The sequence below is a fragment of the Ceratotherium simum genome, chromosome 22, assembly GCF_057802395.1.
Source record: "Ceratotherium simum simum isolate JZ-2026a chromosome 22, ASM5780239v1, whole genome shotgun sequence".
Lineage (NCBI taxonomy): Eukaryota > Metazoa > Chordata > Mammalia > Perissodactyla > Rhinocerotidae > Ceratotherium > Ceratotherium simum.
Genome location: NC_141921.1, coordinates 18,166,611 through 18,189,837, shown reverse-complemented (window position 1 = coordinate 18,189,837; position 23,227 = coordinate 18,166,611). Strand labels below are relative to the sequence as shown.

Sequence of the window (23,227 nt, the reverse complement as noted above, 5' to 3'; positions counted from 1 at the left end):
TAGGGGACCTTGGTTCTGGAGGCCCAGTTACATCCATACTTTTCATGAGGCTTGCTTGTTCAACCTCCCCAGTGAATAAAGAATCATAACTGTTTCAGGTATACAAATAGGAGAAAAGGCTTTAGAGAAAACATGATTTAAGTGTTGAGTGGAAGAGCAAGCTTGACTTCATCTCAGACAAGACAAATCACCCCACCTCAGTAAATCCCAAGCAAGGGATAAAAAAGGGATAAGACATCATCATCTAGAAAACTTGCTTAAACATAAAGAGATCTTATCTTTAAAGATTTCTGATAATGTTTTTAGTTTCCACAAAAGTCAAATTTTATTTAGAATCTAGACTCTGAAATTTATAGATATTTTTCTATTTAATTAAACCATTACTATTAAGAATATCACTATAAAAACAGTAAGAATGCATACCTTCCAGAAATGGCTATTAATTTACGTTTATAATGTTTATAATGCTTAAATGTTTATAATGACATTTGAGTAAGATAATATAATACAAAGTGTCCAGCATGGTGCCTAACACAGAGAACAAATTCATTAAATAATAGGTTTTTCTTTCTTTTTTAATAATAATCTCTAGTGTGGTTGTACTGTTATAGAAATATTTTTAAGTATTTAAAAAGTAAACCTTCCAACCTCCTCTCATGACCTGGAAAATTTATGCTAATGACAAAAATGACATCATGGCTAAAAGGGATAATAAATGATCTAATTAGTAATGAGGAATTCCTTAAATTCAGTCGTTGCTAAATCTCTTAATCCCTCTTACCTCCAGGAAAGGGTAAAGAGATACTTACCACTAGGCTGCATAGTCAATGAACTAAAAACTGGTCAAGGAGTTAAGAGGTTTGGGATTTATCCCTGGATCCACCAATACCTTGCTCTGACCTCTGACAAGTCAGTTTCTCTGTATGTTAATTTCTCCATCTGTAAAATGGGGGTGAGGAGGAAGGGGGACACTTATTACCCTGTAAAGTATTGAGACTTTTAACTATTAACAAATTAGGCTACATTACAAGAAAAGTAGGACAGTCAGAACAATTCTTTTTGCTTCTTAGAGTATCTCAGGGTTGGACAGTACCTTACAGCAAGTACCACAGGTTTAATTTAACTAAGCCTCAATATCCACAGAAATAAAGAAAAGATATTTGCTACATTTGATCCCATGCAAACTCTAAATATAAACATAGTTTCCAGGGCCAGTCCCGTGGCTTAGCGGTTAAGTGCGTGCGCTCCGCTGCTGGCGGCTCGGGGTTCGGATCCCGGGCGCGCACCGACGCACCGCTTCTCCGGCCATGCTGAGGCCGCGTCCCACATACAGCAACTAGAAGGATGTGCACCTATGACATACAACTATCTACTGGGGCTTTGGGGGGAAAATAAATAAATAAATAAAATCTTAAAAACAAAAAAAAATAAACATAGTTTCCAACTAACCAGTTTAAGCCAGAAAATCAAAAGATAATAAAAAGCATTAACATGTAATTTGTGTTCCCCTAAAATTCTTATGTTGAAGTCCTAATTTCCAATGTGACTGTATTTGGAGACAGGACTTTTAAGGAGGTAACTAAGGTTAAATGAGGTCATAAGGATAGGGCTTTGATCTGACAGGACTGGTGTCTTTATACAAAGAGGAAGAAACATCAGAGATCTCCCTCTCTCTGTCTCTGTCTCTTTCTCTCTCCACAAACACATACAGAGAAAAAGGCCAGGTGAGGACACAGTGAGAAGGTGCTGTCTGTAAGCCAAGGAGAGAGGCCTCACCAGAAATCAGCCCTGTTAGCATCTTGAGCATGGACTTCTAGCCTCGGGAAGTGTGAGAAAATATATGTCAGTTGTTTAAGCCATCCAGCCTGTGGTATTACGGCAGTCCAAGCAGACTAATACACATGATCACAGGACGAATGAGGCTGCAGCAATTCTTTGAGAGTACCTCATGCAACACTATACAGTGTCCAAGCTGCCCTAAAGAACTTTCACTCTTTCTTTTACCATAGTCTGATGGGTGGTAAAATAGAGCAAAACAAAAATAAAAACAAAACAAGAAATACTTAACTGGAAGTTAAAATTTTATTCTGTTTTGAATCTTAATTCTATTTTCCCTTAAAGACTTTAGGCAAGTAACTTAACTACACTGAGCCTGCTTTCTTATCAGTAAAAAGATAATGATAATCTCAAAACTACTTGCTTCATTAGGCTATTGTGAAGAACAAATGAAAAAATGGCTTTAAAAGTGCATAATACAGATAATAGGGATTATTAAGGAAAAACTTGCTGTTTACTACCTTTCTCAGAGGGAAAACTCAGATCATGAATATTACAATGTACTTACAAAAAGGACATTAGAACCTCCTGATACTAGTTAGTCCCTAAGGATTCTAATATTCACAATTTAAGTAACTACTCTAAGGAATATCTGCTAGAATTACTTCTACTTTGCCTCTTTTCCCTTTGGCTTCCTCTTACTGTTGACTGTGACCTTTAAAAATTATGCTAATGCAAAAAGAATGAAATCCTGGGCCGGCTCCGTGGCTTGGCGGTTAAGTGCGCGCGCTCTGATGCTGGCGGCCCGGGGTTCGGATCCCGGGCGGGCCCCGGGGCACCGCTTCTCCGTCCAGCGCGAGGCCGAGTCCCACGTGCAGCGGCTAGAAGGATGTGAACCTGTGACATACAGCTATCTACTGGGGCTTTGGGGGGGAAAAAAATGAATAAATTAAAAAAAAAATCTTTAAAAAAAAAAAAAGAAGGTATTTAAAAAAAAAAAAGAATGAAATCCTGCCATTTTTGACAACATGGATAGATCTAGATGGTATTATGCTAAGAGAAATAAGTCAGACAGAGAAAGAAGAATACCATATGATTTCACTTATAGGTGGAGTCTAAAAAACAAAAGAAGCAAACAAACAAAACGAAACAGAAACAGACTCATAGATACAGAGAACAAACTGGTGTTTGCCAGAGGGGAGAGGAATGATGGAAGGACAAAAAAGGTGAAGGGGATTAAGAGGTACAAACTTCCAGTTATGAAAAAATAACTGAGGATGCAATGTGCAGCATAGGGAATATAGTCGACAATACTGTAATAATTTTATATGATGACAGATGGTTACCAGTCTTATCAGGGTGATCATTTTGTAATGTATATAAATGTCAAATCACTATGTCGTACACTTGAAACTAACACAATATTGTATGTCAACCATACTTTAATTAAAAAAAATAAATCATACAAAAGAATTATGGTAATTCAATCCTCTTGGGGGAAGTGAAAGTGCCTGTATTTATTCTAAAAGACAGTAATGATACTAGGGGGTTGGAGTAAGAAGAGTAACCACACAATGGATGTCCAGGGCCCTGAAACATTACGGAAGTAGTCTCTGGAACATCCTAGAAAATATATCCTCTTTGATTTCTGAGAAAGGAGGGCAAGGGCATAGACTAGTAAAATCTAAAGCAGTGCTGTCCAACAGAACTTTCTGCAATGATAGAAATGTCCTATACCTGCATCGTCTAATGGGTAGCCACTAGCCACGTGGCTATTCAGCACTTGAAATGTGGCTAGTGTGAGTGAAGAGTTGCATTTTTAATTGTACTTAATTTTTATTAAATTTAAATAGACACAGGTGTCCAGTGGCTACTGCACTGAATAGTGCAGATCTAGAGAATGCAAAGATTTTAGCATTTCTGGAAACCTTTGAGAGAAAGACAACATGTAGTAGAAAAATCTACAAGGCTATGGAAGCATCCTTTCAAAGTGTGACAATACAAGCACACAACAGGCCATCCCTTGAAACAAGGAAAAGTAGAAAAAATTCTTCGCATATTATGATATTAAGAAAAAATTCAGTTGTAAATTATCACTTATACATTAATAATAGTAATAATGATCATTATTAACATTATATAGCTACTATTTCTCAGTGTTCACCATATACCAGATATCGTGCTAAGTAGTTTCATAACACCATCCTGTTGAATCCTCACCAGTACGATACCACTTAACATGGTCTCACTACCCTATTCTAGTAATGAGGAAACGATACTCAGAGAATAACTTTGAATAATTTTCTAAAAGGTTACAGTCAGTAGAAAAGGCAAGATATAATGCAAACTATGCTATTAACCACAATGTCACTCTCCTCAAAAAAACCCGAAAAACAAAAAACCAAACTCACAAAAAAGAAACCTTACAAATGCTTCTGTAATCGCGGGCCCTCCAGGACAAGTGCAACTGACCCGGTCTTATCAACAGAGTAATTAAGAGTGGTTCTTCAGGAACTGAGACCCTTTGTCCAGTTCAGGCCAGTTGAGACGACCAACCCATCAACTGGGCCTGCACAAATGCTCAACAAGTGACCTTTTTGACGTCAAGGAGCTAATTCACCCTCAGATCATGGTAATGCTGCCATTTTGTGAACATGTATCCTATGAAGAGGCATGAAGCTTGACTACGCTTGCACAGATCATCAATTACCTCACTTCTCCTTACCTCCAGTCATCTGTCTCCACACTTCAGACCCCATCCCATAAATATCCCTATGTCTCCATTTACAGGGAGGTGGATCTGAGATTGATTCTCCTGCCTTCTCGCTTGGCTGTCTTGTGATTAAAATTCTCTCTCTGCTGCAATCTCGTCATCTTGGCAATTGGCTTTCTGGGCGACTGGCAAAAATGAACCTGGTTCAGTTAACACTTCTAAAATAAAATAGCCCAGCTTGGGAAGAACTACAACCAGGTGTGAATGTGGATACTCTACCCAATTTACTACAGCAAAAACTGAAGCACTGATGCTTATTAGCTTGATCTGGTCACTGAATAACATTAGGTACAGTCTGGGATTTAATGAGGTAAAACTAGATTAAACGGAGGATGTCCATAGGTACTATGTTTTAAATACTCATAGAGCTTGGAAAAGGCAAAAGAAATAATGCAGGCTGACATGCACGTACCATGAAAGAGAGAAGGTAGGGAAGAAGGGAAGAAGGGATCAGGGAAGGAGGAGTGTTTCCCCCAGAAATGGAAACTGGAAAATAGAAAAAAGAAGCATCAAATGAACTTCTGAAAACCCATTAAGATAAGACAGAACTCTTTCTGTGTAATATAGCACTTGTGGTTTTAATAAACTATAATCCTATGCCAATATGCACAGAGATCAAAACGGAAAAGCTGGGAGCAGAACACCTGCCCCACTGTGGTCATGCAGGATGAGCTACAGAGGAGGCAGGAGAAAGACAGGGGACTGGTCTGGTATGTGCCACTGATTAGTCACTCTCTCTCATTAGCAAGTATTCCTAGTATCTCTCAGCTGATCCTTTGCCTCCAGCTCTCCTTCATTTACTTTACTCCATTCAGTCATAAGTGTGATGAGATGGTAATATTTCTCTGGGATGATCCCCCAGAAGAGGGGGGGAAGGGGGAGGGGAAGCAAGCTGGGCAATCACTTTCTCAAAGAAAGCAATAAATCCTGTCTTGTGCATGCAGCAGATGTGAACAAAGAAGATAGAGCAGATCTCTCCTTGGTGATCATCCCTCCCCCTACTCCCTCTGTAGCAATTATACATGTCTATGTGTGCACACAGAGAGAAGAACCCCAGAGATCATCAATATTTCCTTTAACAAGCAAAGCAGCTAGCAATGAACGGCTAATGAAAATGCAGAAAAGCCATAACATCCTTTGTCTTACAGGCCATCCTAGTAGACTTCAACTACCTACAATGTTTAGCCTTTCCAGAGGCTTACAGAGGTGTGATCCAGAGCCTAGAAGCAAACGCATTTTAGGTTCATGAAGCAAACGCTTCTGGCTCATGCTCCTTGAACAGGGAAGGAGTTTAGTGGTACTAATGGTGCCACATCATACTTCTTGGCAGACATAAATGGATTTGACATTCCAGTCAGTATCTGGAACGAAGGAGATGATAGTACTGGATGATCTGCTCTGCCAGTCAGTACACTCTGAAGGCAGATTACCCCAAGGGGGAGAACTGGGACTAGTGAGTGGAAGCTACAGGTAGACAGGCTTCAGCTCATTACTAGGAAGAACTTTCTGGCAGTCAGAGGTACCCAACAGTGGGATGAACTCTGGGGAGGGAAGGTATGAATCTGCCATCATTGAGGATGTGGAAGCAGAAATACGATAACCTCTTGGTGGAGATATTAAATCATGAGGAGGAAGAGGAAGGCTGGACTAGGTAGCCTTTAAAGGCCCTTCCAAATCTGAGATCCTATAACTTTATGGGGGTATGGAACTCCTGGTTTGGTCAATATAACACTGCACAACTTCAGGTTTGCAGCATGAACAGTGTACACATCTATACTACCAACTCTCTCTCTGAAGGCTTACAGAAGTGTGATACAGGGGCAGAAGAAATAACGTCGTTGTCATCATCATCATCTTTCCCTTCTACTTCTTCATCTTTCTTTTTACTGACTGGCTCTGTGGTAGGCACTTTACATACCTTATCTCTAATTTTTGAGAGTCCAGTTACAGCTAGGCTACTGTGAGACTCTGAGCCAGTAACATAGCATCTTTGGTTTTTAACTTTCCTCATTTGTAAAATGAAGGAGTTGAACTTCATTCATGATCTGTAAGTTCTATCATAGTGTGAGTCTATGGGGCATAGCAGCAAGGGCCCACCCCAATTATTTCCTCCATATCCACTACAACTTAACCTGGCAGATACTCTGAAATATCTTCCTTCTTTGAAATAATGAACAATGTGTGCCGCCTTTATTTTACACAGTAATATAGTCTTGAAAGGTTAAGTGTAAATGAAATTTTTTATAAAAAGTGAAGTATATTTTGAGCCAACAAAGATACCTAATTAGTCAAAAGAAATCTTTATAAAAATAAGTTCAACATCTGCTGCAAAGTAACTTGTTCCGTAAGTTCATATTTTATATATTGGATTTTCTCTTATACCACTTGGTCCTCCACTCAAGTCAACCATGTCAAAGTCACACCGGAGTCTTTTCCTTTGTGCGTGGTAATCAGTCTGTTGGTATAACACAGAATTACAGGTTTGGAAGGAATGTTAAAAGTCATTTAGTTCAATGCCTCCTCCTCCCGCTAACTTCAATTCCACCAACCCTGGCCAATGCTTGAATCTTCTGTCTAACATCCCTACCAAGTTTTTGCTTATACTTCCAGTGATGCAGGGCCACATCTCCCTAGGAAGTTCCTTCCATTCTTGGCAGTGGGTCTTGGCCTTAGGGAAGTGATTCTCAATATCTTTTCTATCTCAGTAACCATGAGGGAATCCCAGCACACTTCCATCAGTAACAGTAGTTTCATATATAACCAAACTTTTAACAGAGGTTCTCTTGAGAGAGCAAGATGGTGATGGGAGGGAAACTTTCCCTTTTCATTTGGTATACTTCTGTTGGCAAATTTTTCACAGTGCATATATTTTACTTTAATACATACATTTAGAAAAAAGTGGTCCAAGGGGGTAAATGTTTGCCACAGCAGTGATAGGGAGTTGGATGGGAAGAAGTCCCCATAGGGGAACAAAACAGAATCAGAGGGAATGGTGTGTGTTGTGATTTGACACCTCCATTGACTGTAATATACTTGGGCGCAGAGGTGGAGTTGAATTGACTGTAATCTACTTTGTGGTGGAGTTGAATGCCACCCACCACCTTGAAAATCATTGCTAATCTCTATCTCAACTGAGTATACCAGCTCTTTAGGCATTTTAAGACAGTTTTCATGTGTGCAAAGAAAGTTAACTGCTTTCTGGTCTCATCAAGGTTAAATTCAAAGACTAACTGAATAACATGTCTCACTGTATAATGTGTCTGCCTCCTTTTCCCTCCCATCCTGCCTAATCCATAGTATACTATTCTAATTGGACATTCTGCCTTCCAACACTACTCTTCTATGGTCTGCTTATTTTCTCTTTATCATGATGGGATAGCACTTCCTAATTACTCAGACTAATTACCTTACTCCAAGCGTAAGGGTATTTTTACCAAATATCCCCAGATTTACCTCCTCTATTATGAAGAACTTTGCAGTCAGATTGCCTGGGTTCAGATTTGATTCTATCACTTACTAGTTGTATAACCTTGGCCAAGTAACTTGACCCCCTATGCTTTGGTTTTCTCATCTGTAAAATAAAGACAATTACAGCAATGACCTCATAAAGTCACTGGGAGGATTACACAGGATCCATATAAAGCACTTAGAACAGGACCCAGCACATAGTAGACATTCAATCAAATTGTTTCTTCCTTCTCCTTGTCCTTCATCATCATCATCATGCCCTGCTACTACCTAGGAAACTATCTTATCAGAGTCCCAGAGTGTTTACTTAACAGTTTCTATCCATTAGATTTCTATGTTCCCTCTTTCCCAATCCAAAGCATTCTCGATATTTCATCTCTTCAACATAGTTCTCTGACACACTGGATGAAACTTTCTCACTTAGCATACCTATTACTATGGCCTGTTTTCACTGCATTATAATGCATACTCATGCTTTACCAATTTACATTCCTTTTCTTTTCATACTTCCATTCAAAAGTCATCTCCCAGAGCAGGGATTTTTTTTCTGTAAAGGGCCAAATAGTAAATATTTTCAGTTTTATGGGACATATGGTTTCTGTTGCAACTACTCAATTCTGCCATTGTAGCATGAAAGCAGTCAAAGATAACACATTAGCAACAAACATGGCTATGTTCCAATAAATCTTTACAAAAACAGGCAGCAGACAGGATTTGGCCTATGGGCCATAGTCTGCCAATGCCTGATCTAGAGGAATCCTTTCCCAAATAACTCTGCCTGGCTGTGATCATCCCACAATTCTACTTCAAGCATGTACTATATTTATTTACATATATTTGTAAGCTTCTAAGTATTTTTATGTGGTCAGTCTCCCATTTAGATACAGATTCTTTAAGGAAAGCTGTATCTAAAGCTGTTCTTTTATTCTTTAAACAAAACGTATCTAAGCCTAGGAGAAACGTGGGATGTTAAGGACACAAAGACAAATAAGTCCCAGCCTATGCTCACAAAGAACTCACAGATTAGTAGGATAGATAGCAATTCAAATACACAATCACAATATAATGCGATTTTTGCTCTAATAGAGATTTGCTATACAAAGTGTTTTGGGAAAACAGAAAGGAATGATAAACTTTGCTGGAGGAGTTGAGGAAAGCTTCACAGAGGAGATGAAGTTGAGCTAGGATTGTCAGAAGAAAGATGAATAGGTATTTTAGGCAAAGGGAATAGAGTACAAAGGTACTAAGGCATGGAAATGGACAGTGTGTTTGGATAACAGCCAGCAGTTTATTATAGACGGAAAGGGGTAGGGTAAGCTAGAGACGAATGACAGGAACTGAGTGAGATGAGAACAGAAAAGCAGCAACTTGGGAAGGGCCTCATTTGCCACACTAAGACAATGGTACATTACACATTGAGGCATTTGGTGTCATCCTGAAGACTGTTAGACATTCAATGTCAAGATCTGATTTATTAATGATATTTTACATCCATAAAGGGGTTTTAACTTCTTTTACATACATTAGTTTCAATGTTCATACAGCTTCCATACTTAAATGTCTACTAAATTCTAATACTGATTATGAACTATGTAGTGAGAAGGGTAAGAATTAGAGGCAAAGGATCTAGGACTAAATCTTGCAGTTCACAGTAACAAGATTTTGAATAAGTCTCTTAACCTCTCATTGTTTCCATAAAACAGGAATAGTAACAGTATCTACTTAATATGATAACTGTAAAGACTATATGAGATAATTATGTGAAGAGTATTTTGCAAACTATAAAGAGCTGCATTAATGACATGCAGGATTTGTTAAAATTGCAGGCTAAGTTGGCAAGAAAGGGCGAAATTCTTTTATTCACTCTAATCACTTTTTGTGACACATACATTCATACACAGCCTTACAGAGGATAACTCTCTATTTCTATTATGTATAAATACAAGTTCTGACCTTTTCGAGGATCTGATTTTTGCATGGTACCATCAGTTATGCCAAAAAGGGAATTGTTCCTCCTTAGCAAGATGGAGAAATCTAGAAGCAAAAGATAGAAAAAATTAGAAACATGAACCACTGTAGATCAAAGACGACGTGCAGTGAAATTAGGTTTTTATCAGAGGAAACCAGCAGTCTGAACACCCAGACAGGACTTCCCAAGGGCAGCAATTTGGTTATGTTTCCAATTTCCAGGATCCTTCCCTCAGCTCTGTAGGTTCAGAACTCTAATTCTGTTAAAAATAGAATAGACTTTTGAGGGCAGATCTAGAGGTCATTAAACAACGATGGATAAACTAGAACGTTAATTTAATTGAGACGTTAATTGAGAAATATAATAGCCACATGAACTAAAATATTGTACACTGAAAACAACAAAACATTGCTGAAAGAAATTAAAGACAGAAATAAATGGAAAGACATCCTGTGTTCATGAATTGGAAGACTAATACTGTTAAGATGATAATACTACCTAAAGCGACCTACAGACTCAATTCAATCCCTATTAAAATCCCAATGACATTTTTTGCAGAAATAGAAAAAGCCATTCTAAGATTTACACAGAATTTCAAAGGACCCCAAATAGCTTAAACAATCTTGAAAATGAAGAACAAGAATTCACACTTTCTGATTTCAAAACTTACCACAAAGCTACAATAATCAAAACAGTGTGGTACTGGCATAAGGACAGAATGAAATAGAATAGAGGGCCCAGAAATAAACCCTAACATATTTGGCCAAATGATTTTCGACAAAGGTGCCAAGACCAATGGGAAAAGGATACTCTTTTCAACAAATGATGCTCAGAAAACTGAATACCCACATTCAAAAGAATGAAGTTGAACCTTTACCTTACACTGCATACAAAAAATTAACTCAAAATGCATCAAAGACCTAAACATAAGAGCCAAAATTAAAAAACTCTTAGAAGAAAACACAAGGGAAAATCTTAATGACTGGATTTGGCAATGATTCTTAGATATGTCATCTAAAAAACAGAAGAAAAAACGGATAAATTGGATTTCATCAAAATGAAAAACATTTGTGCATCAAAGGACACTATCACAAGAGAGAAAAGATGACCTACAGAATGGTAGAAAATATTGGCAAATCATATATCTGATAAGGGACTAATATCTAGAATATACAAAGAACTCCTACAATTCAACAACAAAAAACCCTCAAACAACCCAATTCAAAAATGGGCAAGGGACTTGAATAGATATTTCTTGATTTATCTATACAGAGGGCCCAGAAGCTCATGAAAAGATATCCAACATCATTAACCATTAAGGAAATGCAAATCAAACTCACAATGAGATACCACTTCACACCCATTAGGATGGCTATTTTGAAAAAAAAACAAAAACAAAAAATAAGTGTTGATGAGGATATGGAGAAATTAGAACCCTTGTGAATTGCTGGTGGGAATGACAAACGGTGCAGGTGCTGTGGAAAATCTCAAAAACCAAAACATAGAATTACCATAGGATCCAGAACTCCACTCCTAGGTATACACCCAAAAGAACTGAAAGCAGGGACTGAAACAGATACTCATACATTAACATTCATAGCAGTATTATTTACAATAGCCAAAGGGGAGAAATAATCCCAAGTGCCCATCAATAAATGAACGGATAAACGAATGTGGTATATACATACAATGGAATATTATTCAGCCATAAAAAGGAATAAAATTCTGATACTTGCTACAACATGGATGAATCTTGAAAACATTATGCTCAGTGAAATAAGCAAAACACAAAAGGACAAATATTGTATGATTCTACTTACACTTGGTAACTAGAATAGGCAAATTCATAGTGATGGAAAGTAGAACAGAGATTACCAAGGATTGGGCAGAGGAGGGGAACAAAGAATTATTCAGGTACGGAGTTTCTGTTTGGAATGATGAAAAAGTTCTGGAGACAGATAGTGGTGAAGGCTACACAACATTGTAAATGTACGTAATGCCCTAAAATGGTTCATCTGTTAAATTTTATGTTATGTATATTTTACCACAAGAAAAAGAAACAGGTAACAGGCAGATCTGCATCAGGGTTTGACAGTCCCATTCAACCATCTCACAACAGGAACAAACAAAGCCTCACAGGTTCTTTCAAGAAATTAAGTCTTGAGTCATAGCATTCCCTTTCCTGGGTAATCCTACATGTAACCTGCTATCAATTTTCTTTATGATCTCTCATTTAGCATGTTTCCAAGCTATCTATCTTCTGATAAACATATCCTTTCTTTGCATAACATTACCATCTATACATAGCATGTGGTACAGATGAGCTTTGGATTTGAGTATCAACTCTGCTACTGGCTATGTAAACTTGGACAAGTTACTAAATGTCTCTGGGCCTCAATTTCTCCATCTTTAAAGTGGAAATAATAGTGTCTACTCCAAAGGGTCTCTGAGGGTTGAGTAGCGTTATCTATTTTAATGAATTAATATACATAAGTGTCTGATAGATATGGGGTACTTCCCCACCTCCCTAACTTTGTGTCATATTACGGATTACTAATGAAGTCAGCCAGTTCTCTGTCTCTTGGCTCCATCAGCATCCATGCGATCATCACCACAGCTCTCTGTGGTTGACAGGACCTTGCTACTATCTCCATCAGAAACCTTGTCTCAAAGGCCAACATCCAAAAGACCAAAAGCAAATGTAGACAAATTCATTTTCTGCCCATCTCACAAACCTCTCCCTATAGGATTCCACCTGTCCTGAGGGCAGAGACTGTCATAGGCTTATTTTACATCCCACACATTGCCTAGAAGAAAAAAAATAACTTTCTCAATTTTTAAATTGAATTTTCAACAATTCTAAGTTTTTCTCATAACAGGATCTGGCACAAATTTCCAAATAAACAAGTTCTATTTCTATACTTGTACAAAAACAATAAGGTAAAAACAGTAAGTATGATTCTTTTTCAGTGATAAGAACTCAAGCAAAATATATAAGGTGTTACAGGATGTGACAGTGACCATTTGAAAGCCTGCTACACTAGAACTGGCTTATATTAAAAGTGCCAGAAATAACAGAATAATCCAATATCCCACCATGAAAAAAATTCAATAATGAAGTTGATCTGATATTAGAAAAAATATATTACACAAATAAGAAAAATCTCCATTTAATCTCCACTTAAAAAACAAAACATCAAATCATGTAATAATCACAGAACAGCATCAAATCAAAATTCATATACCCGGGGCCGGCCCCGTGGCTTAGCGGTTAAGTGCACACGCTCCGTTACTGGCGGCCCGGGTTTGGATCCTGGGTGTGCACCAACGCACCGCTTCTCCGGCCATGCTGAGGCCGCATCCCACATACAGCAACTAGAAGGATGTGCAACTATGACATGCAACTGTCTACTGGGGCTTTGGGGAAAAAAAAGGAGGAGGATTGGCAACAGATGTTAGCTCAGAGCCGGTCTTCCTCAGCAAAAAAGAGGAGAACTGGCAGGGATGTTAGCTCAGGGCTGATCTTCCTCACACACACACAAAAAAATTCATATACCTGATTTACTCCTAGATCACAGTGGTCAGACATTCAATTTCACCTTGTCTGATCTAAACTCCTTCAACTACACCAATTAGGATTACCATCAGTATATATTTTTTGAACAAGCCTTGGTATAAAACTGGAATTAAGAGACAGAGAACCAAAGGACAAAGAAACTGAAAGGTTACAAGGAAAAGAGGCTAGGATCATTTTGTTAAATAGACTTTCACATTGTTAACTTACGGAACCATCATAGGAGAAGGGAACCAACTATGTGTTAGGTTCTGTGCTAACCACTTTAAAAACAACTTTTTTGCTAAAGTTTAATATACATACTGGAAAGCACACAAATCCTAAGTATGAAGCTCAATGAGCTTTTACAGTGTGTCTCCAAACCAAGAAAGAGATCATTACTAGCATCCAAAGTACTCCTTTATGTCCTCTCCCAGTCATTACTCCACCCAAGAGTAAACAGTCTTTTTTTTTTTTAATTTTATTTATTTTTTCCCTCAAAGCCCCAGTAGATAGTTGTAAGTCATAGCTGCACATCCTTCTAGCTGCTGTATGTGGGACGCGGCCTCAGCATGGCCGGAGAAGCGGTGCATCAGTGCGCGCCCGGGATCCGAATCCGGGCCGCCAGCAGCTGAGCGCGCTCTTAACCGCTAAGCCATGGGGCCGGCCAAACACTGTCTTGACTTCTATCATCATAGATTAGTTTTGCCTGTTTTGAACTTTATATAAATAAAATTATATTGAATGCACTCTTTTATGTCCACTTCCTTCCACTCAACATTTTGTTTGTGAGATTCACCCATGGTGCCCCTACTAGACACTTTTATCTTCATTACTCGATTTAAAGCACCTAACAATTCTGGCATTTCCCATTTAGGTTAAAAAAAAATCTATGGTTCTGAATTTAAATAAGGTTAATTAAGGCATTGAAAGTCACACAGCTACTAAATGGAAAGGCTAAAATTAAAGTTTGTCTAATTTCAAGGTCCATGCTCTTTTTGGTTCCATTACGATAGCTTACCATAGTTTAAAAACAACAAGAAGTCCATCCCTTCCCTCGTTTACTTATCACAGGCCATACACAGTATAGAGGCTTGGCAAACAGTCCAGTACTATGCAAATGTAAGAAATTATTATTAGCACAAGAAAGGAGCTACCAAGAGCAGTGGCTTTCAAACCTTTTTTGGTTGTGACCCAAAGACTTAAATCCAGGCTTTTTTACAATATGCATTCCTGAAAACCTGACATTCTGTAAAAATTATGTATTAAAAACGGGCTTGTGGGGAAAATAGAGTTAGGAATAGACTACCAAAAGCCCAAGGAACTTTGTGTCCTTTACACACACGTACACATTCACACATACCCCACAAGGTTCTGAGTCATTAAGAAAAGGTTATATTAGGGTCAACAAACTGAATTAAAAAGGAAGAAGGGTGCAATCCATTTTAGAATAATTTCCAACTAAAATGACTTTTTAAAATAAAGTTTTAATGTGTAATGGAACAAACCTGTAGCTATCCAGAACATTACGCTTCTAAGAGTGACTTATTTCCCCAAGGTTTCCTAGAGTGAAGATTTGAATGCATGTCACCATCTGCAGACAGGAACCACTTAATAAAAGCTCTTCATGGTGACAAAATTAAAATCTGAGGTCAGACTCATGTGGCTTTGGGGACCAATAAGAGACTATTAACCCGTTTACCATTTTTTATCTGTTCACACTGCCCAAGCAGACCTTTGAAAGATGTCTATGTTACAAGGTACCAGAGATCTCAAGATCAACTTTATTCTATTAGAGTCTAATAGGATAGAGTTCTGTATGTAAAACTACCTCCTTAGACATAGAGCCCTGAGAATAGATTAAATCCTTACCTGCTTAGGCCAGGGAGACAGGTACAGAAAGTAATTTGGGCTCATTAACAGAACGGCATCTATAAATCATTCTATAAATCCCCCCAAAGTCTTAGGTCCTTAGCCTAAAAAAAGTGAGTTATGATGACTTCTTGGCAATCCAGGGTCTTGAATGAATCTTACAGAATTATAAACTTGGGGCAACTATGGTTTCTCTGTACCAAGAAACTGAGATGCAACTTAGACTTAAACTTGGCCTGATTCATTCTATGTCACTGAGTAGTCACTTCCTCAGGGCTTCAAATTCTTCACCTTAAAACCAAGAGGTTAGAACTCTATAGCGCCTTCCCAGGCAGGTCCCATATTTACTACAAACTAGCTACATGCCTGTTTCCTCATCCTCCACTTCTACAAGTGTCTGATTTTATGGCTTCATAGAAAATCCTATTGCTACTGAAATAAGGGAAATTTATCAAGTAATATCAGTTGTCTTCCTGCAAGCTACTCAGGCAACTGTCCTGATCCTCAATTCTGGTTGGGAAACTTTGAGACTACCTCTTTTTTCATCATAACAGTAAGGCCAGAGACTACAAACCGGGCTGTTTGTAGTGAAACGTGTCTTATGTGAATCTGAAACAGTATAGCAATCTCAGGAAAGGGCTCTCTTCTCTAGAAAACTGACTTGACTGAGAGGGTGTGGAGTAATCTTTAAGATGTGGTATTAAGCCAAGGCATATCACAGATTTTAAAAAAAAGTATTTGGGGATGATACAGAAGAATATATAATAAGCATTCCAAACAGCTAAGGCAGAAGAGTAGCACCACTTACTAACTGTCACTCAGTATTTATTAGGAATCTTCTTGCTAACTCCTGAAAATAATGCCTTTTCAAATAAGTCAGAAAACCTTTGTATATAACCACAGAACCAGCAAGAACCAAGAAGCATGAGGAAAAAAAAAAAAAGTATGTCCAGTTTCACTTCAGAGACAAAAGTTTATGGTTGCTTAGCTTTTTGAGTTTTTTTTTTTTAATCTCAGAAATTCAGCTTTTAGGACACAAGATGACTCTCAACTTTCTCAGCTGTTGCCCCCTCAATTCACCCCTTAATTAAAATCTACTTTAATTCTTCCCCATTTTAAGTCTCTGGGGTTCACTGGACCAGGATTACTGGTAAACTTTACATCAGAGAACAATTTAAATTTATTTAATCAAAATCATTGATAGGTGTCTAATCTGTGCAATACTCTTTAACATAGAGCGGTGATTCATAACTTGTCTCCCACAGTGACTCACCTGAAGAATACAAAACACTCCTATCAATGAGGGCAGGCTCATTAAAGGCACTGATTTTCAGCAAGAGGCTAGGAGGTAGGATAGTTTGATGGGGAGGGAGGTTCCACTGGGTGAAGGTGTTTTAGAATCTCCAGGGATATTTGTGTAATTAGAAAAAGCACCTCCCTGAGTCCATGTGCTTCTTCCACTGCCCTTCCTCCTGACCCAGGGTCTATAGCACTGGTGTCCAACAGAAATATTCAAGCCACTTACGTCATTTTAAGTTTTCTAGTAGTCACATTTTAAAAAATTTAAAAAAAGAAACAATTTTAATATGAAAATACTTTTAATAATGCATTTTATTTAACCCAATATATTGAAATATTATCATTTCAGCCTGTAATCATTATAAAAATCAATGAAAATACTTAACATTCTTTTTTATATCGTCTTCAAACTCTAGTGTATTTACAATTATAACTTATCTCAATTCAGCTGCTAAATTTTCATCAGAAATATTTGTTCTCTATTTAAATTTCATAAAATTTATAGTTGAAAAAGAAGATTCATATACCCAAGTTATGAATATACCCAAGTTTTGACCCAAGTCAAAACGTACTTAAAATTTTTCCAATAACTGTATCAAGGTTCAGTTTTTAAATTTAAATTTAGTTAAAATTAAATAAAATTTACAGTTCAGTACTTCAGTCACACTAACCACATGGCTATCATGTGAGACAACCCACACCTAGAGGAAATAAATAATAAAATTAAATATTAAGTATTTACTATGTGCCAAGCACTGTTCTAAGCACTTTACTTGTATTAAGTTGTTGAATTCTCACAAGGTAGGTACTATTATTATCCTCATTTTATTGATGAGGAAACCAGTGCAGAGAGATGTCCTATAATTTGCCTGAAGTTACACAGTTAGTAAATGGTGGAGATGGGATTCAAAGCAACATAATTTGACCCATTTCTTGTCTCCGAGGCTTAGGATTTTCCCAGGAAAACTGGGCTACTTAGTAAATCCTAGGAGTAACTGCAACCTTTTGCCTATGTTTGGTTAGAGGCTCTCAGCACTGGCTGATTTTCTCCATTATTATGGCCCTATCTTGATTATATGTTAATGTAAATTAAATCATGTCACTCCCCTGCTTAAAATCTTCCAAAGGCTCCCCATAGCACCTAAAATTAAATCCAAGTACTTTATGCTGACCCACATAATCCTACATGCTCTGACTCCTACACCTCTACCACCTCCTGTCCTACAGCTCTCATCACTCACTTTGCTCCAGCCACATTGGCCTTCTCTGCTCCTGATACAGGCCAAGCCCCTTACCACCTTAGGGCCTTTATACTACCTGGAATGCTTCACCCCACATTTATATGGCTGGCTGCTTATCATTCAGGTCTCGGCTTAAATGTCACCTCCTCAGAGAACCCTTCCCTGACCACTCAATCTGAAGGAGTCACCCAGATGCTCTCTATAATAACACTCTTAACTCTCCACAGCAGTTAGCACCATTTAATGTGTTCCTTGTGTATTTATTTGTCTCCTTCGTTGGGGCCTTGTGTGTGTTATTTACTCAGCACTACATCCCAGCACTTGCAATAGGGCCCGGTACAAAGGAGGCCCTCAATAAGTATTTTTGAATGAAATGAATGTTTATCATTAAGAAAAAAAAGGCATAAAATTCCAAAATTACATGACCAGAACACAGTGACTACTTTCGGAATTTAAAAAATATTATATTTGGATATTTTGTAATTAATATTCATTGTTGATTTCTGAGAGAGAAATAGTTAAGGAAAATCTCTTAAAATGAAGCAAAACAAGCTGGGTCCTTTAGTATCTGCAAGCCACTCAAATCTGACAGGATCATTACATAAAGGTAATGAGGATGGAAGGAGTTGAGAGACATAATCACGAATATAATTTAGCTTCTCAAAGACATTTCTGAATACAGTCCTCACAGCTTATTAAGGAAACTCACATAACACAAAGGCAAATTCTATCTGATTAAAACTCATTTAAAAGACATGCACTGAGATGACAAAAGATTTAGAAAGTATGAGAAAATGCATAGCTACTAAGCAGCACTGAAAAAGAGTGAAGAGTGCCATCAAAGAATCAGAAACTTTGAAGAATTTCTGTAACATATAATCTAAATAGAGCTATATAATGGAGAAAATCAATCAATGCTGAGAGCCTCTAACCAAACACAATGTAAAGGACTGTATTTACCCCTAGGGCATTTTAAATAGACCTATCGTCCTGGGAAAAAACCTAAGCTCAGAAACAAAAAATGGAAGTTGATGGAAAGTACTGAGATATCTGAGATTTTAAGACCTGTGCTGGCACCCTACTCTATGCAAACAAAGCTTCTAGGTGCAGTGTTTGCCACTAGGTACAAAATATACAGTATTATTTTTACTAATTTTTAAAGAAACTTTAAAAGGAGAAAGAGACAACAAGGACTATATAAAGAACCTACTCTAAATGTAACACTGAAAAAAGATTAACTGAAGGCCTTCTCAGGAAAATGTGATGGGATGAGTTAAGGTTAGAAATGATAAGAGTGAGAGCACAGATAATACAAAGAGATCCAAATAATGAATAAGCTGGTAAATAAAATTCTTCACAGGGACAAAGCGATGTAAATAGGAAAACTGTAATTTAATTACAAATCTTTGAAATGTATTTGCACTCCTGGCCTCCAAATTAGTCAAAAAAACCTCTTTCAGAAAAGTCCTAAAAAATCACCACAGAAATTTCAATACAGCTGGGTGGGCAGAGGGATAGATAAATAGATAAGTGATGTTTACAAGTAATGGTAAAATTTAGGTGGTGGACATAAGGTTTTTCATTGCAAAACCCTTTCAATTTTGTTGTATGTTTGAAATTTTTCATATGTGAAAAAAAACGAAACTTTAAAATATCTCAAAGAAGCTGCTGTCTCAAAGCTCAACATTGGGCAACAGTGAAAAGATGGTTAAAGTAGAGCAAAGAGACTGAAGGAACGAACGGACAGTAACTGTCTTTTAGTACTTTTATACATAATGACTATTTCATCACAACAACCTGAAAGGTAGGTGATATTATCTCCATTACATACACACACACACACACACACACACACACACACACACACAGAAATACACCCCCGAGGCTCAGAGAGTACTTTAACCAAGTTACTTGAATATCAATGAATATTAAGCCTGATCAAGCCTAAGGTGAAAATATGCATATATGTTTAAAAATCTATCTAAAATCTAAATCTATCTTTACTATTTATTTTCCACAGGCATCTAAGAAAGCAACTCTATCTCAGCTTTACTTGGAAAAGCATTTAAAAAAATAAGAACATATGAAATACACTTTATAAAACATAATATTTTTTACAACATATTATATAAAACAGAAATGACTTCCAGTTTCAAAATCCTTTATATAATTTTCAAAGTTAACTGACTCACATATTATCTTATTTGTATTGCAGTTATTTGTATACATCTTTTACAGTTCTTTTAAGCACTGTAATTCCCTCGAAATTAGGATCCAGATCTGATTCATTTCTTCATTCTTTGTAACAGTCCCTTGAATAAATAGTTCAGTGAATGTTTACCTAAGGAAAGAATGCAACAGATATGCAAGGTGGCTAGGACACCTATTCACATTGTTCTTATAACACTTGAAGAAACAGAGGCAGAATAAATTCTGATGCTATTGCTCAGCTAAAAAGCTCATTTGTTGAGCTAGGGCTCCAATCTTTGCCTACTGCACCACCAACTTAAAAAAGACACTATGCCTGATTCTCTAATTGAGCGTCTGGCAGAATGTCCAAAGGAAAAAGCTTCAGTTATGTTATTTTTTAAATGTTTGAAAATCCTGAAATATGTATCTTAATGTGAATATAAAATGTTTGTAAACTTTCTGATTTCTTTCTGTTTTATTGAGACACAGTAGCAGAAGGAAAATGAAAGTGCTTCTTAAAAATCCTAAACTTGGTTATAAGTTACCTAAAACTCAACAAAAACAGAAGTTGAAATATAACAGGTAACAGTTATACTCAGTTCTTTGGAGCAATTCCATATATATATGTTATTTCATATGATTTTCCATAACATCCAGTGAGAGATTACTATTATTCCCATTTCACTAAGGAGGACATTTCAGAGTTAGTTTAGAGAGTCATCAGGAGGTTGAACTGGGATTTGAAACAATCTAGGTCATGCTCTTTGCAGTATACTATGTTGTTACTTGCTTGCACAAAACTAGTCAATAGCCTTCTAACTGGTCTCTCTACTTCCATTCTACCATGTGCATGGCAACCAGAGTAATCCTTCTAAAATAAAAATTCAATCAATTAAAATCTTTCAATGGATCCATAGCCTATAGAATGAAATTCACTCAACTCCTTGGCATTGCGTCCATAGCCCTTCAAAATCTAAATCCTTTAAGATTTGGCCCCTGACTACTTCTCCAGCCCCATCTTCTCATCTTTTCCTTCTCTTTACTTCTGTCCCTATTATTCTAAATGATCTACAGTCCCCCAATTCATCTGCAACGAAGTCCCTTGTCCCATTATACACTCAACTTGTCAACTTACAACTCATCCTTCAAAATTTAACTCAGAAATCAACATATCTCCTTTTCTTCAGCCTTCTTAGCTCTTTTCCCTAGATAATCATTTCCTCTTCTATGCTATGTTTATATCTGGTTCATACTTACGGCATTTAAATACTATATTACAATTATTTGTTTACATACCTCTTCTGCCTATTTGACAGTGAAGCCCTAAGGGATGTCTTATTCATCTTTACATCCCTAGGGTCTAATACACTGCCTGACAGTGTTAGGCATCAGATATATGTTAGCTGAGTTGAGTTTAAATACACTCAGAAAGTACACAAGTGTTATAACAGGATTTGGATTTTGCAAAATATAAATGTTTCAAAGGGGAAAAAAAGCCTGAAACCCTTTAACTAAACTATATATAACAACAGCAGTTGCCCTGAAAGTCCCTGCTAGCACCCTGTGCCCCAGCTGGGCCTCCAGAAGGTTCATTACTTTCATATTACCACTGTGGCAATTTATTAATGAGCTCAGTGCAAGCAAGACAAATTGAAACGACAGCCCTGGCAACTAACATCTCTAATTTATCACTAGAGCTGGTCTCCCACTGGCAGTGCCATGGATAAGTGTTCTTCAATGCAAAACAATATTTACCGAGTATGTTCTAAGAGACCTGCAAACACTATGACTGGCACTAAGTGGAATCCAAAAAAGTATAGGTCCTCATTAGGATACGCAAAGAATGTGTTCTTGAAAAATAACCCAAAACTTAAAAACACAGATTCAAATGTTCGTTAGAAGTGATGATAAAGGATTCAATATGTAATTCATCATTTATGGGTCAACTGCCTATCTAGAGGCTAATCGAAGTGCCACTGGGGCTCTTCTTGCTTTACCCTGATGGAGGCAGGTGTTACAAAGTATGTGTGAGGTGGAAACCAAGAACCAGGACTAGGCATTCTGGCAGAAGGAAGGTCTGTAAAACTAAATCCCCTGCCCCTCCAACAGTTTGAAGGCTTTTTGGTACCAAGGCATCCCTGCCAATAATTTAAGCCTGCTCTCCTGAGATAAAATAAAGACACATCATAAGCTATTAACATAACAAAAGTAAACTTTATGGTGCAACTAGACACAAATATGGTTTAAAAGAGATAAGGAGAAATAGAAACTATAAATGTTTCCTATTCCTATAAATGTAATAGGAAATTATAAAATTTCCTACCATAGAGTAGGAAACCCTGTGGATATAGGGCGATATCACATACTCCCTGTCTTTCACTAATGGCTACAGTACCTCCAGGCAGCTTCTTAGTGCTGCCATAACAAAGTACAACAAACTGGATGTAATAACAGAAATTTGTTCTCTCACAGTTCTTGAGGCCAGAAATCCAAAATCAAGGTGTTGGCAGGGTCATACTCTCTCGCAAGCCTGCAGAGGAAGATCCTTCTTTGCCTCTTCTCGCTTCTGGTAGCCCTAGGAAACTAATCCAGATTTTGCTACTGATGAGAGTGAAGTGCTGCTTTAGCAAATACTTAAAAATAAGGAAGTGGCTTGGGAATTGGATAATGGGGAGAGGCTTGATAGAAAGAAACCTAGATTGCTTTGAAGAGATGGTTGGTAGAGATATGAACATTAAAGGTGCTTCTAGGGAGGCTTTAGAAGGAAACGATGAACATGTTATTGGAGACTGGAAGAAAGGCGATCCTTGTTAGAAAGAGGCAGAAAACCTGCCTAAATTGCGTTCAGTTACTGGGTGAACTCGTAAGTGATGAACTTGGATATTTAGCTGAGAAGATTTCTAAGCAAAGTGTTGAAATGTGGCCTAGTTTCTCCTTGGTGCTTACAGTAAAATAGGAGAAGAGATAAAGTGAGGAATGAACTGTTAAGCAAAAAGGAACCAGCATTTGATGATATGAAAAATTCTTTGCCTATCCAGACAGCATGCTCTGGAAACAGGGCCAAGAGTCTGGCTGAACAAACTCAT

General features: G+C 37.5%; 1 protein-coding gene across 10 annotated transcripts in view; it reads right to left on the bottom strand.

Moving 5' to 3' along the window:
- The window catches only part of SCMH1 (Scm polycomb group protein homolog 1), a 217,333-nt gene that overhangs the window by 166,687 nt on the left and 27,419 nt on the right, over positions 1–23,227 (bottom strand). For 9 of the 10 annotated variants that reach the window (XR_015555782.1, XM_087446160.1, XM_087446171.1 and 6 more), the window contains one exon: positions 9,971–10,051. Coding sequence is in view for 9 of the 10 variants with exons in the window: in XM_087446160.1 (XP_087302286.1) it covers positions 9,971–9,995 (25 nt within the window). In the remaining variant the exon portion in view is untranslated. Of the gene's footprint in view, positions 1–809; positions 940–9,970; positions 10,052–23,227 lie in introns of those variants that run through there. The other variant, XM_087446163.1, reaches the window with a different exon arrangement.